Source organism: Gigantopelta aegis, chromosome 9, assembly GCF_016097555.1.
Source record: "Gigantopelta aegis isolate Gae_Host chromosome 9, Gae_host_genome, whole genome shotgun sequence".
In the NCBI taxonomy this organism is placed as follows: domain Eukaryota; kingdom Metazoa; phylum Mollusca; class Gastropoda; order Neomphalida; family Peltospiridae; genus Gigantopelta; species Gigantopelta aegis.
The window spans coordinates 75,212,964-75,231,777 of NC_054707.1; the positions used below are offsets into that span (position 1 = coordinate 75,212,964).

General features: G+C 35.5%; 2 protein-coding genes across 2 annotated transcripts in view; both read left to right on the forward strand.

Annotated features, from left to right (window-relative positions):
- Nucleotides 1–2,135, forward strand: part of LOC121381756 (gamma-aminobutyric acid type B receptor subunit 2-like) — a 72,433-nt gene extending 70,298 nt beyond the window's left edge. Inside the window, exons 15-16 of the mRNA XM_041511105.1 lie at nucleotides 1–49; nucleotides 1,989–2,135. The exon at nucleotides 1–49 is cut by the window's left edge and continues 176 nt beyond it. Of these exons, the coding sequence (XP_041367039.1) occupies nucleotides 1–49; nucleotides 1,989–2,135 (196 nt within the window). The remainder of the gene's footprint in view (nucleotides 50–1,988) is intronic.
- Nucleotides 2,136–4,510: 2,375 nt separating this feature from the next.
- Nucleotides 4,511–18,814, forward strand: part of LOC121382253 — a 29,282-nt gene continuing 14,978 nt past the window's right edge. Inside the window, exons 1-5 of the mRNA XM_041511786.1 lie at nucleotides 4,511–4,649; nucleotides 5,559–5,697; nucleotides 9,836–9,989; nucleotides 15,677–15,808; nucleotides 16,189–16,325. Coding sequence (XP_041367720.1) covers nucleotides 4,545–4,649; nucleotides 5,559–5,697; nucleotides 9,836–9,989; nucleotides 15,677–15,808; nucleotides 16,189–16,325 — 667 coding nt within the window. The 5' untranslated portion in view covers nucleotides 4,511–4,544. The remainder of the gene's footprint in view (nucleotides 4,650–5,558; nucleotides 5,698–9,835; nucleotides 9,990–15,676; nucleotides 15,809–16,188; nucleotides 16,326–18,814) is intronic.

The following is an 18,814-nucleotide window of genomic DNA, read 5'->3' on the forward strand; positions in this document are numbered from 1 at the left end:
CATCATCTTTTGCACTACAATCACTCTGTGCCTTGTTTTTATGCCAAAGGTGAGTGGGTCAGAACGACAAAACCGTAACACATGATTATGGCTGTACCTCCGCACAATGCAGAGTTGAATGGGCCTTTGGCAAAATAGTGGTTGGTTCCATGAAACTCTGGTGCCTCGTCAATAGGAGGAAAGCCACTCCCGAATAGATCCTTTACTGGAAGGAAGGAAATGTTTTGTTTAACGACGCACTCAACACATTTATTTACGGTTATATGGCGTCGGACATATGGTTAAGGACCACACAGATATTGAGAGAGGTAATTTAAACATATAGTCTTAGATAGGAAACCCGTTACATTTTTCCATTAGTATCAAGGGATCATTTATATGCACCATCCCACAAACAGGATAACACATACCACGGCCTTTGATATACCAGTCGTGGTGCACTGACTGGAACGAGAAATAGTCCAATGGACCCACTGACTGAGATCGATCCCAGCCTTTACTGGAGATTTCATCCTTCTTGCATCGCCATAAAGAGTTCTACCACTCTCAGACTAGTTTATTGTATCAAAACTATCACTGGACAGAGCTCATTAAAACAAGTACAGTTATGATGACATGCACTCATGAATCACTGCCATAAAAGTGATTATATCAGGTATTCGCGAAAGGTGAGCATATCCTGCCTCACTGGTTTACCGGTCCTCCATAGCGCAGATATGGGTGTGAGAAAATGTACGGCCAGGGTGGGGGAGGTTTAAGGACTATACTAGTTTCTCTCTGACTGACCACTATTAACTTGGTTAGTAAATCCAGATGGTTGTGATGGCAGTCCCTGTGTTCGAGGGGTGCTCAAAACACGTTCTTGAAGTGTAATTGAATGTAGAAAAGCAATGTTTGTTTGGCAACTCTTCAGCACATCTTAAACTACTAGTATGGATATTTGGATTCTAATTAAAGTTCTTTCGATTATTGTAGAAATAATGAGAGAGAGAGAGAGAGAGAGAGAGAGAGAGAGAGAGAGAGAGAGAGAGAGAGAGAGAGAGAGAGAGAGAGAGAGAGAGAGAGAGAGAGAGAGAGAGAGAGAGAGAGAGAGTGAGTGAGGGGAGAGGGGAGAAACTTCGATCAAAAATAAGCAGAAATTGATCTGTTATATGCACTTTTCCATAGGTACGACATCACATACCACGGGTTTTTACCCTCGACTGATCCAATGAGCATCTTATTCACTGGAAACTCAATGTATATAGTTCACTTGACCGAGGAGTGACAGGTCACAGGATTTGTTCCCTCTGTAGACCGAGGGTGTCTTGTTTCACGCAGTGCGTCATAACTATGTCAAATGTTATGGTGCTGCCCTGTATATTGGGAAATGGTATAAAATTAAATAATGCCAACCAACACAGTGAAGCTGTGGATTAGTAAACCATATGTCATAATCCCCACAATTTTGAAAATACGCTACGACATTTGCTGCAGTCACTTACGACGGATTTACGACATATGGTAGCTAAGATGGCTTCGAAAATACGGGCCCAGCAGACATGTCGTCAAATGTGTCTCGTAAATGTTATATGTGGTGGTCTGAAAAACAAAGACGGTCAGCAATTCTCTGTAATGCTAGTTTCAGACTGTCAACTGTCACGACGAAGTTGGTCAACTCGACGGTTGCGTTGTAATTTCCTCAACGCCCGATTTACGATGGGTGCGCTCAGATTAACAACTAATGGGATATACGACGAGAATCGAGTTGTAACAGCGCTCAGACTAGCAGATGGGTGGGCCCTTGCTGCTAATCGAAAAGAGTAGCCCATGAAGTGGCGACAGCGGATTTCCTCTCTCAATATCTGTGTGGTCCTTAACCATATTTCCGAGGCTATATGACCGTAAATAAAATGCGTTGAGTGTGTCGTTAAATAAAAAACAAAAACAAAATAAAACAAAAGTCGTGAAGGCAGAATGTTTGCCAACTTTGTGTTTGTAATTGGTAGTCTGACCTTAGCATAAGATTGATTTACAACCACTCAAACAACAAGCTGGCGTTATGTAACAGGCATGTCATTGTTCCAGCACCGCATGACGTCCGTGAACACGCGCTCATCTTCAGCCACAGTGGGTTTTTCCTTATTCTCCACTGAATTACCATATAGACGATATTTCATGTCGCCTGTCAACCGCGATATGAGTCAAGTGACATCTGCTACTATAACTCATGGGTAACCTTACAGTCCTAATATCTATTGGCAGGCTCAAATCAGAGAGGTTTTTCTTTCTTATGAGATCTCTTTTCTTAAACTAATTTCTTCATTTTGAAACATTCTGATAGGAATTTTGGAGTACGAATTTATTGATTGAGGTGCCTAATTCACTAAACTCTCGCAATTTTGCGATCTCGTGGTTCAGTGAAAACAGACTTGCATTGACAATACGATGTTGCTTAAGAGAGCCTAAAAGAGCTCTGTGGATTAGACCACAGGTGTGTGTGTGTGTGTCTGTGTGTGTGTGTGTGTGTGTGTGTCTGTGTGTGTGTGTGTCTGTCTGTCTGTGTGTGTATGTGTATGTCTGTCTGTGTGTGTATGTGTGTGTCTGTGTGTGTGTATGTGTGTGTATGTATGTGTGTGTGTGTGGGATAGGTTTGCGAGGCACGGGACGTAGCCCAGTGGTAAAGTTCTCGACTGGTTCGCGGTTGGATTGGGATCGATCCCCGTTGGTGGGCCCATATGGTGCATATAAAAGATCCCTTGCTACTAGTGGAATAATGTAGCGGGTTTCCTCTCTAAGACTATAATTAAGTCCAATTTGCCAAATGTTTGACATCCAATAGCCAATGGTTAATAAATCAATGTGCTCTAGTGGTGTTGTTATGTGCACCATCCCACAGACAGGATAGTATATACCACAGCCTTTGATATACCAGTCGTGGTGCATTGGCTGGAACGAAAAATATCTCAATATGCCCAACGAAGGGGATCGATCCTTTACCTACCGCGCATCAAGCGAACACTTTCCTACTGGGCTACACCCTGCCCCCAGAATTATTGTTGTGACAAGCGGTTATTTCGATCACCTCCTGCGAACTGGCGGCATAGGTTCGAATCGCGTCGTATTGGGGGGAGGGGGAGGGGGGGTATGATATATCAGTGGCAGATCTAGCACCAGGGTTCCGGGCCCTCTAAATTTCGCACCTTTTTTATTTTTTACGGTGGAGAATCCGAGGAATCCCTTCGGCCACATGTCATTTCCCCATCCCCAATTGCTTTTCTGGATCCGCCACTATATATACTGGGTTATTTATTAATGTCCTTATACATTCTGTGGTTTGATTTAATACCCATGTGTATTGATGGCTAAAAGTTTTCGTTTTAGTAGTAGTACTAGTACTACAGTTATATTTTATTGAGAAAAGAAAAACTGGGTTAGTGTGTTTTGGCAATAGTCTGCAAGAGATATTTATGGCAAATTAATTAGTAATGCTTTAACTGTTTGCTTTTTGTTCATTGTTTATTAAAGGGCTTCCATTTTAACATTAGGCAGTATTTGTGTGTGTGTAGACACTGGCACATTGCTCATTAAGGAGCCATTATTTCATAACTTGTTCTGCGATTTATCGCTCATTAATGTCATGGTCATGGCGACTTCCTCGTATAACCAGACGACATTTTAATTTTTGTCTCAAAATAGAAGCTATTATCAATGCTGAGTCCATTACTAACGCAATAACAAACATAAACATAGAACAGTCGCGATCAAGCCATTGGAGAAAGCTTAATCTTAGTGGTGAAAAAATAACCATTTTAATAATAAAACCTTGTGTGGAACCGAATTCTAGAATATATGTTTGCCATGCTCGGGACGACTAGATCATATAACTAGACGACATTTTAATAAAATAAAAGCTATTAGCAATGTTGAGGCCATTACTAACGTATTAATAAACATAAACATAGAACAATTGCGATCAAGCCATTGGGGGGAGTTTAACATTAGTGGAAGAAAGTAACTTTACTAATAGCATGAGGAAATGGTTTGAGTGGGTCTGAAAAATTGTAGACTGTTAGGCTATGTTCGAATTCTAGAATGTATTTACTGATGTCGGTATTCTAGAATCTAGTTGTCTGTGTACAAATTCTAAAATATATTTGTCTGTATCCGAATTCTAGAATTTGGTTGTTTGTGTACAAATTCTAAAAATATGTTTGACTGTGTCCGAGTTCTAGAATATCTTTGTTTGTGTCAAAATTCTAGAATATGGTTATCTGTGTCCGAGTTCTAGAATATGGTTGTCTGTGTCAAAATTCTAGAATATGGTTCTCTGTGTCAAAATTCTAAACTCTGTTTGTCTGTGTCCGAATTCTAGAATATGTTTGACTGTGTCCGAATTCTAGAATATGTTTGACTGTGTCCGAATTCTAGAATATATTTGACTGTGTCCGAATTCTAGAATATATTTGACTGTGTCCGAATTCTAGAATGTGTTTTAATGTTCATTTCAGATTTACCAACTGCGTCGCGGTGCTAAAGGCGACGAGAAGCGCGTTCGGGCGACGATGAAGAGGACTGTGAACAAGTCCGTGTCGGACACGTCCGAGCTGCAGTTAAAAATAAAAAATATCACAGAAGAAAACAAAAAACTTAGACAAACAGTAGAACAGGTTAGTCCATGAAGCAATGAGGAGGTGGGTGGAGGAGAGGTCTCTATACAGCTTGCAAAAGAACTGTGTCCACTTAAACTTGTTATTATGCCAGCTAAACAATTTGCGTAACTTTTGATCATGCTCATATACCACAGAAGTTTCGAGCATGTCTGTCCCGGGTTCCGCCTCAGGACAGCCAGAAACCCAACCCGAGACAGATGCTAAACGAGTATTATAAAGTTGTCTCTTTAGGCGCAAATTTTATTTGTCCTTAATCCGTAAGCGTATACACGTTTACGTATACGTAATTAATAAGGCGCAAAGTAATTGCTACGGATGACGCATTGCGAATTACGCGTACGTATATGTAATTAATCAGGCGCAAAGTAATTGATACGGATGACGCATTGCGAATTACGTGTACGTATAAGTAATTAATAAGGCTTAAAGTAATTGCTACGGATGACGCATTGCGAATTACGTGTACGTATACTTAATCAGGCGCAAAGTACTTGCTACGGATGACGCATTGCGAATTACGTGTACGTATATGCATACAGATTACGAACAAATAAGGGGACCCCAATGACATGAGGCTGAATGCCAAGGGAAATTTGGGGGATGTTTGGAGAGGGATCGACGGGCCCCTCCCCCCCCCCCCCCCCGATCCGCCTCTGGTAAAGTTGCTACTGCATGTGCGTAATTGGCATCCATAGGGTAAACGCGTTAGCTTGTTGCGAGTTTGAAATTCGTTGTGCCTCGTTGAGAACATGACATAAGAAGATAGCCGTAGGTCTCATGCGTGGCATTAATATTGAAATTCACAAAGAAATCTTTTGTTGTTTGGTTTCTAAGGATTTTTTTTTTACACAGATATGATTTTAAATGCGTTTTCGGTTTTGACTTTGGTTTTGGCAATGTTTACAGAAAGCAACAGAAATAGAGCATTTGTTAGAACAACTTGGCGAAGACGTCACTGCCTACGATCTAGGAGTGCGGTCTGCGGTCCATAAGAAGGTTCTAGAACTGCGATTATCAGATGTATCTCCTAGCAAATTATCACGGTGTAAGTATACCGGTGATGCACGTGTGTGCGTGCGTGCGTGCGTGCGTGCGTGCGTGTGTGTGTATATACTGTCTTCTCACTCATCATCCTTGTAATCAATATGGAACAGCCCTCCTTGCACGACTTAATGACACCCGATTTCACAGCTCATATGTCATATAGACAATACTACATGAGTGGCCGCTAGATACCATTTATCTTACAACGAGTTATTTTAAAATGTATCTAACGAGCGAAAGCGAGTCTGATACGGTTTTAAGGTGCGCGGGTGCGATCGTGCTCATACAGCGCACGTAATTTCAATCTGGTGAGTGTGAAAAATAACGCACGTTACAATTAACAAACAGCGCACGTAAAATAATTTTGTAAATTGATGTAGCTGATAGAAAGATCCGTTTAATAATACCAGAAAACAAATATTACGAGAACGGTAGCGTCCATGCAATATTTTAATATATCACTTTGCTATACAAATCGGAAAACACAGGTTTAATAGACATCTTCGAAGACGTACCAATTCGATCGTAACTTCTTTGCCTATTTAATTTATTATTAATTAAAAAGAGTCCACTTGTGTAACGTCTCATAAGGATAAGTCATTTATGCTGTTCATATAGTTATGACAAAAAGAGAAAAGGGATTGAATTAAATAGTGGCTCGTTACGGAAATCAGCGAAGTCAGTAAAATTGTCTCGATTAGTTCATAACTGTTAGCCTACAAAGCTTAATTGAGGTCCCGAAAAAGGCAATCATGTAATGTTATACTTTCTTTAAAGAAAAAGAAATGAAATTTAGACGGAATAATAAAAAGAAGGAAAAGAAATGATAATAGGTATGTAGGAATAAGCCTAGTTATTTTTTACGTCTATTATTTTCCTTTTTTAACTTAAAAAAAAATCAAATAAAACTTTATTTAAATATTTGTATTTCAGCCAGAGGTTAATGACTGTACATATGTTATTTATATATAGTAACAGTAATCAATTATCATTGCCGACTATTTAATGTTTGCTTTGTTAGTTAGACAGTCACAGACCATGTGACGGGAACATGATTTGATGCGCAGTACTTTGTGGCATGTTGACCAATCGGAGCTATCGGGGTCAGATTATTTTTACTGTTGGAATTCTGCACTCACACGATGATCTACTTGACAACTTATTACACATTGATGATGGTGTCTAAAATTATGGGGATTTTAATTATCTGTATTATGGCATCCCACGTTCTGAATAAAATCCTTTGTAATGACAGATTTTGTCAGACTTTGTATTTTTTTATCAACAACACTGGGGTCGCTTTAGATCAATGACGTAACGCTGTCAGAGCCGTTCGTAACATGTAGCGGTAGGTCAAATGACGTGTTACAAAATGTTGAGGGAGGGAGACTGGTTGCGCAATTGTTGAATTAAAAATGTAACGTGAATGTCAATGTCCCAACCAACACTATCAACTGAAGTAATTGTAGGCCTACGCATCACGAGTTATTTAAAACTATGTTTTAATAATATGAGTCGGCAGTGCACACCTGAGATGCTTGGGTCGTAGTTCGTGAACCACCTCTTCGGAACCAGTGTGATTTTCCTATCCCAACTATCCTAATCATGTTCGTTGTACATAATAATGAAATTCAACACAAGTTGATCCCTATATATGTTTAGCTGCACGTTCATCAAACCATCTAACACTGAAATGGTATCTATAATTGTGATCTGTGTGGTCCTTAATCATATGTCTGACGTCATATAACCGTAAACTGTGTTGAGTGCGTCGTTAAATAAAACATTTCTTTCTATAATTGTGTGCATCAAATTATCTGAATAGTGCATATTGTAATTAAAAAATAAAATGGTCTGCATCAGTGTATGTCATAATTATATTTCTATAGTACTACTCCTGAAACTTTTTAATAAAGTATAACTCCATCCCTGAAAGGGAAAAGAAGTCAGACTACACTAATGAACCAAACAACATAAAATTAGAAGAAAACATTATTGGTTTATTGGTTCATTTTTGCAACATATATGTCTCTGCATTTACATGTACCAGTTACTTCATAAATTAATAATGTTTGATTTTCACTCACCGTAGCATTTTGATGAGTGCGATTTTTTACTCGCCTAAGCATTTTGAGGTGTGCGATTGTTCACTCGCCTTTGTTTTTTCAAAAGCCAATGACTGCTGAGTCGTATCTAACAGATACCAATGTATCATTATATTTCTTACATATCCTTAAAAACCAGGTTTTAAGCAAATCTTAACATCTTTTTCGACTAAAAGTTATTTACAACCTTTGCACTTTGCGTCATAGACAAATGAGTGTCAGGTTAATTATATGTCACAATGTAATCGATTTCGATCGTGCAGTTTTTTCTATTGAATATATGACATTGGTGACCTGCACATCACCTAGGAGTATGTCTTATGTCTTGAAATTGTTATTACACGTACACGTGTTAACAAGTATGTGTTATCAAAAATAACAAATGATGTTCTTACCAACGGGTGTGTAAAAAATGTTATTTACATTCAGATATATAGAGAATACTACATGAGTGGCCGTCAGATACCGTTTATCTTACAACGTTTTATAACGCTTTCGTTCGTTGGATACGTTTTTAAACAACGAGTTTTAAGATAAATGTTATCTAACGGATACGAATGTATTCTATTTCTTACATATCTTCAGAAAACTGTTTTAAAATAAATTTAAACGCCTTTTCTAACTAAAACCTATGTACGGCCCGAGCGCTTATAGTTAACTTGTGTGTGACAGACAAATGAGTTTAAGTTAAAATTGTACGTCACAGACTGATCGATTCGATCGTGCTTGTTTTTCATTGGATATATGGCATTGGTGACCTCGTCGGAGCAGTACATAGCCCAGTGGTAAAACGCTCGCTTGATGCGCGGTCGATTTGGGATCGATCCCCGTGGGTGGGCCCATTGGATTATTTCCCGGTCCAACCAGTGCACCACGACTGGTATATCAAATGTCATGGCATGTGCTATCCTGTCTGTGGGATGGTGCATATAAAAGATTCCTTGCTACTAATGGAAAAATGTAGCGGGTTTGCTCTCTTGGACTATATGTCAAAATTACCAAATGTGTGACATCCAATAGCCGATGTTTAATAAGTCAATGTGCTCAAGTTAATCAAAACAAACTTTTTAGCGGGGGTGACCTCGTCAGTCGTATGTCTATAAATGATATCGCACGTATGTGTGTTAACACTATATGTGTTGTCAAACATAACGAATAATGTCCTCACCAGCGAGTGTGTAAGAAAGTGTGATATAAGTATCCTCTGTGGCACCAGTAAGTTTCTGTTTTGCACTGACTATTAAAGGGACATTTCTGAGTTTGCTGCACGTTTTAAGATGTTATCGACTAACAGAGACTTTTTAACGATTGTAATTACATATCAAATATATTTTTGTGCATAAAATATCAGTGCCTGTATATTAAACGTGTTTCAGACATTTGTACTAGGTTAAATTTCATTTTATTTCGAAAAATATAATGTTTTCGTACGTACGAATTTATTTGAAGAATAAATCGAATTTGGGCTTCTTACAAATATTAAGACGATCAGAAACACATTGAATACACAGACACTGATATTCTAAACAAGAAAATATATTTAATATGTATGTTTAATCGTAGAAATATTTTATTAGTCAGAAACATCTTATAATGCAGCAAACGTGGGAATGTCCCTTTAAGATATCTCCTGAGTAGATAGCCCAGACAAATGAATTGCGAGTCCATCACCATCTTCTCTTTTCATTATCTTAACCATCATTATCATCATCAACATCATTATCATCATTTTTCATCACCATGATCATTTTCACCATCGTCATCATCATGATTATCATCACCATCATTATGATAATCACAATAGTAGTTTTCTTCGTTATCTTCTTTTTCATCAACTTCATTATCAATATCATCATCAAATTATGTTCTTTTTTCTCATCATCGTCATCATCGCCGTCATCATATTTTTCTTCTTCATCGTCTTCTGTTTCATATTCATTTACTTAAGCATCATCATATTTTCTATCATCTTCATCATCACGATTATCATCACAATAATCATCATATCATTATCAGGTTTTTGCTAATTTTCAGCTTCCGCGTCTGATGGCGAATGTACCTCCACCTATTCCGAAATTAGCGGAATAACTAGTATACTGGTAGATTCCCCGCCTTCTGGTAGACAGACGAAGACCAGACTACTCACAGACCGATTAAAACCGGAAATCATTGAGCTAGCTGACTTACGGTGAGTGTTTGCTGTTGTAAAACACAAATGTGTATGTATTGTTTTGTGTTTATCTCAAGCAGGTTTATCCTGTCGGTGTATGCTGGTGTAAAACACAAATGTGTATGTATTGTTTTGTGTTTATCTCAAGCAGGTTTATCCTGTCGGTGTATGCTGTTGTAAAACACAAATGTGTATGTATTGTTTTGTGTTTATCTCAAGCAGGTTTATCCTGTCGGTGTATGCTGGTGTAAAACACAAATGTGTATGTATTGTTTTGTGTTTATCTCAAGCAGGTTTATCCTGTCGGTGTATGCTGGTGTAAAACACAAATGTGTATGTATTGTTTTGTGTTTATCTCAAGCAGGTTTATCCCGTCGGTGTATGCTGGTGTAAAACACAAATGTGTACGTATTGTTTTGTGTTTATCTCAAGCATGTTTATCCCGTCGGTGTATCCTGGAGTAAACAACAAATATATTATATTGTTTTATTTGCGTTTCTCAAGCAGGTTTATCTCAGCGGTAGAGGGTTTGGATGACGTGCACGAGGTACACCCAGGCACGGCGGAGCAAGAGGGTAGGGGGGCTGAAGTCACACCCCCTCCAATAAATCTGAATCAAAAATTGTATTGGTAGTGCATCCTATTATTGGTAGTAAACTCCACTTGAAACTCGGGCGCTTAACGCCCTCGATCTCAGTCATCAAACCACCACTACCACCACCACAACCACAACCACAACCACCACCACTACCACCACCACCACAACCACCACCACAACCACAACCACAACCACCACCACTACCACAACCACAACCACTACCACCACCACCACCACCACCACTACCACAACCACTACCACCACCACAACCACAACCACAACCACCACCACTACCACCACCACCACAACCACAACCACCACCACCACAACCACAACCACCACCACCACCACTACCACCACCACAACCACAACCACAACCACCACCACTACCACCACCACCACAACCACAACCACAACCACAACCACCACCACTACCACCACCACTACCACCACCACAACCACCCCCCTCCCCACCCCCTCCATGTGTACTTACGTCCGTCGTGCCTGACACCAAGACCAATATTTCGTCAATATTAAATACTATAGTGTACAGATATTTTATGTATTCCTTATCTGAGAAATCACAGTACACTTAAATGTTGAAGCAATGTTACAGAAATGTACATAGTTATCAATATATGTTTGAGCAGGTATTTTATTTTGAAATGTATCTTTTTGTAGAATAATTCAGCTGCCAAACTGAATTATAGTCGCTGTGTTGCACTTAGATTGCTTACAAGTATCACACAGAATATAATATGGGATGGCATAAATCGTTCACAAAGAGCTTAGTTTGTAAAACCTTACCTCGCCGAATACATGCTTTTCCCCAGGGTTGAACTTCTCATCGAAATAGCAGAACACTACCGGAACTCACCGTACCTATCACAAATCACATACTTTTGTACACCCCTTCACAAGGCCAATAGCATGTGGCATGAGGAAGAGTCGGTAAAGGCCTGAAGTTAACTGGGCCAGTAAGATGTGACAGGAAGGACAATTGGATGTAGCTTGGAGTCAAAAAGACATCTCAAATTTAAATCTGTTGTTAGTATGCGAGGATTCTCGGAATATGGAACTCATCTGGACATTTTTGAACGTGTGGGTCAGCCCTTTCCTGTGCTAGTTTTGATTTAGAAGACTAGTCTGGGAATGGCAGTCCTCTTTGAGCTGTGCAGGAATGATGTACTGTCCAGTAAGGAATACCCTAGGGAGAAGCTCGTCTCCTATAAACGAGGCACTAGATATAGATTCATGGAATCAACCACTGTTTTGCCAAATGCCATTCGACTCTCCATTGTGCAGAGATTTGGTTTTGATCTTGGATAACTGTTTTGTCGTTCAGATTCGGTCACAGGTTAGATGTTTGATCACAAGAGAAATATATTCCGTTATTAAATAAACTCATTATCGTTATCAGATAACAAACAAATTTGAAGCAGAATTTTCATATTTGAATGGAGTTTAATTCAATCTGAATGTTTCTTAATTTAATGATAAATCATATTCGGTGAAGTATACCTTTTATTTATTTTTCTTCTTCTTCTTTTTCTTTTTTTTCTTTTTTATTATTATGGGGGTTGTTGGGGTTTTTTTTTGCTTTGCTTTGCTTTTTCACCAAATACAATTTATTGTGTAATTTAGGTATCATCTTATATTATGGCTTTTCTAATCAATATAACTTGTACTAAATAAAAATGTATGGATAATTTATATTTAATATTCTGAGCTAACATTATTTATTATTTCTATTATTTCACATCGTTTTAACTAAACATTATTTGTAATTTCTAATCATTCGTTTGGTTTAAACTCATCATCTAGTATCACTGATGTTGGATATGAACGTATCAAACATTATATTATAGTTTGTTGTATTGCACAGTATAATACTTTTATTTCTATATATTCTTTAGGCTTGCAGGTGTCATAAATGTGTCGTCTGTTTTTATTTATATTACTTCATAGAATATTTGCTGGGGTGTCGTTAAACATCTATTCTATTCACAGAGTATTTATTATTTCTATACATTATGTATCGTTAAAGTTGTCATCCTGTAGCATTTATTTTTTATTATTGTTTTACATAATATTATTTATTGTTTCCGAGCATTCCCTGGATCTAAAGGACGTATCCATTGTCATATCATAATTATATTGTTTTTATTTCACAGAATATTATTTGTTATTTTCATAGGTTTATAGTTGTCAGCCATTGTCATATCTTATTTTACTAATATTTCTCATAATATTAAATTTATTATTTCTATAGGTTTAAAGGTGTCATTCGTTGTCATATCACTTTTTTTTACAGAATATTATTTATGCTTTTATATTCTATGGTTATAGGTATCATATAATGTTTTATTATTATTTCACACACTATTACTTATAATTCCTGTACATTCTATAGGTTTAAAGGTGTCATCCAATGCAATATCATATTGTATTTTTATTTTACTGAATATTATATATTTTTGTATATTCTATAGTTATAGGTGTCATATCATATTTTAGTTTTTATTTCACAGACTATTACTTATTATGTCTGTACATTCTATAGGTTTAAGGGTTCCATCCAATGTCATATCATATTTTATTATTATTTCACACACTATTACTTATTAGGTCTGTACATTCTATAGGTTTAAAGGTGTCATCCAATGTCATATCATATTTTATTATTATTTCACAGACTATTACTTATTATTTCTATACTTTCTATAGGTTTAAAGGTGTCATCCAATGTCATATCATATTTTATTATTATTATAGAGACTATTACTTATTATTACTATATATTCTATAGGTTTAAAGGTGTCATTCAGTGTCATATCGTATTTTATTATTATTTATCAGAATATTATTTATTATTTCTATACATTCTATAGGTTTAAAGGTGTCATCCAGTGTCATATCGTATTTTATTATTATTTATCAGAATATTATTTATTATTTCTATACTTTCTATAGGTTTAAAGGTGTCATCCAGTGTCATATCATATTTTATTATTATTTTACAGACTATTACTTATTATTTCTATACTATCTATAGGTTTAAAGGTGTCATCCAATGTCATATCGTATTTTATTATTATTATGCAGACTATTACTTATTATTTCTATACTTTCTATAGGTTTAAAGGAGTCATCCAATGACATATCGTATTTTATTATTATTTTACAGACTATTACTTATTATTTCTATACATTCTATAAGTTTAAAGGTGTTATCCAATGTCATATCATATTTTATTATTATTTTACAGACTATTACTTATTATTTCTATAACCGGCTTCGGTGGCGTCGTGGTTAGGCCATCGGTCTACAGGCTGGTAGGTATTGAGTTCGGATCCCAGTCGAGGCATGATATTTTTAATCCAGATACCGACTCCAATCCCTGAGTGAGTGCTCCGCAAGGCTCAATGGGTAGGTGTAAACCACTTGCACCGACCAGTGATACATAACTGGTTCAACAAAGGCCATGGTTTGTGCTATCCTGCCTGTGGGAAGCGCAAATAAAAGATCCCTTGCTGCCTGTCGTAAAAGAGTAGCCTATGTGGCGACAGCGGGTTTCCTCTAAAACAGTGTCAGAATGACCATATGTTTGACGTCCAATAGCCGATGATAAGATAAAAAAATAAATGTGCTCTAGTAGCGTCGTTAAATAAAACAAACTATACTTTTTTAATATTTCTATATTTTCTATAGGTTTAAAGGTGTCATTCAGTGTCATATCATATTTTATTATTATTTTACAGACTATTACTTCTTATTTCTATACTTTCAATAGGTTTAAAGGTGTCATCCAATGTCATATCATATTTTTATTATTATTTATCAGAATACTATTTATTATTTCTGTACATTCTATAGGTTTAAAGGTGTCATCCAGTGTCATATCCTATTTTATTATTATTTATCAGAATATTATTTATTATTTCTGTACATTCTATAGGTTCAAATGTGTCATCCAATGTCATATCGTATTTTATTATTATTTATCAGAATATTGTTTATTATTTCTGTACATTCTATAGGTTTAAAGGTGTCATCCAATGTCATATCGTATTTTATTATTATTTCACAGAATATTATTTATTATTTCTGTACATTCTATAGGTTTAAAGGTGTCATCCAATGTCATATCGTATTTTATTATTATTTCACAGAATATTATTTATTATTTCTGTACATTCTATAGGTTTAAAGGTGTCATCCAGTGTCATATCGTATTTTATTATTATTTCAGAGACTATTATTTATTATTTCTGTACATTCTATAGGTTTAAAGGTGTCATCCAATGTCATATCGTATTTTATTATTATTTCACAGAATATTATTTATTATTTCTGTACATTCTATAGGTTTAAACGTGTCATCCAGTGTCATATCATATTTTATTATTATTTCAGAGACTATTACTTATTATTTCTGTACATTCTATAGGTTTAAACGTGTCATCCAGTGTCATATCGTATTTTATTATTATTTCAGAGACTATTACTTATTATTTCTGTACATTCTATGGGTTCAAATGTGTCATCCAATGTCATATCGTATTTTATTATTATTTCACAGAATATTATTTATTATTTCTGTACATTCTATAGGTTTAAACATGTCATCCAGTGTCATATCGTATTTTATTATTATTTCAGAGACTATTATTTATTATTTCTGTACATTCTATAGGTTTAAAGGTGTCATCCAATGTCATATTGTATTTTATTATTATTTCACTGACTATTATTTATTATTTCTGTACATTCTATAGGTTTAAACGTGTCATCCAGTGTCATATCGTATTTTATTATTATTTCACAGAATATTATTTATTATTTCTGTACATTCTATAGGTTTAAACGTGTCATCCAGTGTCATGTCATATTTTATTATTATTTCAGAGACTATTACTTATTATTTCTGTACATTCTTTGGGTTCAAATGTGTCATCCAATGTCATATCGTATTTTATTATTATTTCACAGAATATTATTTATTATTTCTGTACATTCTATAGGTTTAAAGGTGTCATCCAATGTCATATCGTATTTTATTATTATTTCACAGACTATTATTTATTATTTCTGTACATTCTATAGGTTTAAAGGTGGGGGCGTCAAAACATGTAGTGTATTAACACCTGCGGAGGAAGAAGAGGATGACCCTTTTGGCGGGGTGTATCTAGGACCGCCCGATAGTTTACCGCCAAAGAAAACTGTACAATTTAACAGGTAGGTTACGCATCCGATTAAGGTGTCATCATCATAGTTACATATTTTAGTTTGACTTTATTTCTATAATATATTAAGTGACATGATTTAAACAGTAACTTACAAAACTGTAGAGCTAAACTTCGCCTTTCTATGTTAATAAATTAGGGAAGGGATGGTATTCTCTTGTGATCGAAAATCAAAATCGTGACCTCATACTTGAATGACGTCAGTGGACTATTTTCAGCTGACACAACCGTTGTATTGTATAGTTCCTTGTATTGTCCCAGTTATTAAAATGTCTGTAATCGTCTTTGTTTATAATACGTACATGTCATTAGAATATGCTATGAGAAAATCACAACTTTGAAAACAAAATTTTAAATCTGTTTTTGTTTTAGCATTTCTGACGGCATCGCAATGGAGGAACATCCACTAGCAGATAAGCTGATCGGCACAAGACGGCGCCACGACTCGGATTTATCATCGGATACCGAACATGACCGAATGGAACAGCTGAACGTAGCTAGTCTCCAAGGTCCCAAGATACAGATTATTATATATAAACCAACCGCGAGCGACCCGAGGTGCAACAAAATATTTATAATAGGCATGGGCACACCAAAGCGATCAAAGTCGTGCATCTTGCAGTTACCAATAGTTCAGGGGAGTGCACATGCAACAGCCTTAACACGACTTCACTTTTCTACGTAGTATATATGGATTGATTTGGAGTTTCTGACCAAGTTACAAATAACAAAAGACATTGGTTAAGAAAACAAAGGTTAACCTTAATTAACTTAAATGTAACTAATATTAATATTTATTGACGTTTGTATTAACTCTGGGAACTGACCAACAGGCGATGCCTTTAAATGTATTTGTGTATGGACATTTTTTGTCATTTCAACAATTTGATTTCGAGTTCCTCAAAGTAAAATTTAAAGATGAATCAAAATTTTATGATTACATTTTTTTGGTAAATGAAAAATTAAGAAAATATTTTTAACAATAGAATTAAGAATTTTTGTGACATCGTGTATAATAAGGCTGTATGTGCATTATGTATTATGAAAACTTACGAGGAACATTTTCGTGCATGTTGCCAATCACAAAACAAACCGAACTAAAAAAAACTAAATATAATACATGCTAATATTGTATCAAAATATTATGTTTTAGATACATGTAAAACTTTAACTACTTTTGTTTTTGTTTTTTTTATTGCCAGCATCATCATCATCATCTCATCTTCATACCAAGTACTGTCTAATTTACTTAAGGTTTACACTTACATACAGCATTTTAAATACTTATTCTCCGTTTTAATTACATCTTCTTACTGATTATTAACACAGCTGTGTCTATTTGGAATACACCAGCATATATATCGAGAATACAAAATCACGGAAATGTCCCTTTACATGTTTCATAATAATTCCCCTTTAAATATTTTTATAATATCGAGCATAAGACTGCATCATGCAAGCATTTCAGTAGGACTATTAACGGTAAGCATCGTGGAGGCGTAGAGGAACGCAATATCCTACAGAGTAAATCCTACAGTATATATCCTATAGTGTAAATCCTACAGCTTAAATAAGTTACAGGCATGACCAGAGATTCAAGTATCAGTGATGTATTTAATATTATAATACCGTAACGAAAATATAATATTAGGTTCTTATTTTACATACAATGTATTTGTATTCTTGAGGGAAAAATAAGACAGAAGGTGAATTTGCAACCTGTTGTCTATTATTTACATCACTGAAAATGCATCGTGAAAATGTAGACAAAGCATTTTTTATTCTAAACATTTTGGCATGATTAAGACATGGTGGACATATAAGGTCCAGCGTCGTTCATCTAATAGGTCCTACGTACGTTACATTTGAAAACATAGACGCATGTGATATGCATTTTGTTACCATGGAAATGCGTAGGATATTATAATGTTAAAGCATGAGTCGGGTCATTCGTGCATTTTGCAAATAATATGGATGACATAATCATGTATTCATTGGTTTAATTTTGAAATATTACGTCTTTTGATGACTATATAATTAAGCATGCAGATATGAATATTGCATCTTGTATAAATAACTTCTTAGTTTCGGTTCTTTCTGGAAATTGTAAAATTATTTAGAAACATGAAAAAGAACGATTGCTTTGTTAGCTAACTCGATAAAACATACTTAGTGACTGGAATGGTAATATTTTACGTCGTTGTTATAGTCATTAAACACTCGCAACTATACATTTCATCCGTAATCGCTTGGGATATGTTATAATTTTAAGTATTCGTGATATAAATATCGGACGACTAATGTCATATATTAGTAAAGCAAATAACCGGCTGGCCGTGGAGCTCTAGAAAGCTGTCATGAAAGAGGACCATCCATTATGATCACCTACACTGCACTCCATTCAAAACGCACTACACGGAATTGTAGGATACAGGAAGAAGTAATAATGCATTTAACTAAATTTGTATAATCGAAATATTCTTGTAGGCAATAAATAACCATAAAATTCTATACAAGTGTTAGGGTTATTGTTACTTTATAATAATCTCACTTGATCAATAGCAATAAAAAAAAAAAAACTCAAAATTGCATGATGCGTTTTCATTGGAGTTCAGTGTATTTAAATATCTGTTTTTTATCTAAACATTGAACGAAGTCTTGAAACATTTCGACCGCAGTTTCGTAGCAGTGAATTCGTAAAGAGAAAGTAATATGTATTTAATATTCATATAATAGTCAAATAAATTATAATTTACAAGAACGTGGAGATTCGGTGGGTTTTATTGACGTATTAAAATACATAATGGAGCGTGCAATTATATTTGATTATGTTTCATACCAAATTCAGATGTCTGGTTTTCTTTAAGCAAATCAAACGTGATTACAGAATCTCTGCTGCGAACCAATTATTGTATGCTGTGGTTAAAGCATTGCTATTACCGTATCGATTTTACCGTATATTACCATATCAACTGCGTTTAATTGTATTGGTTAAAGG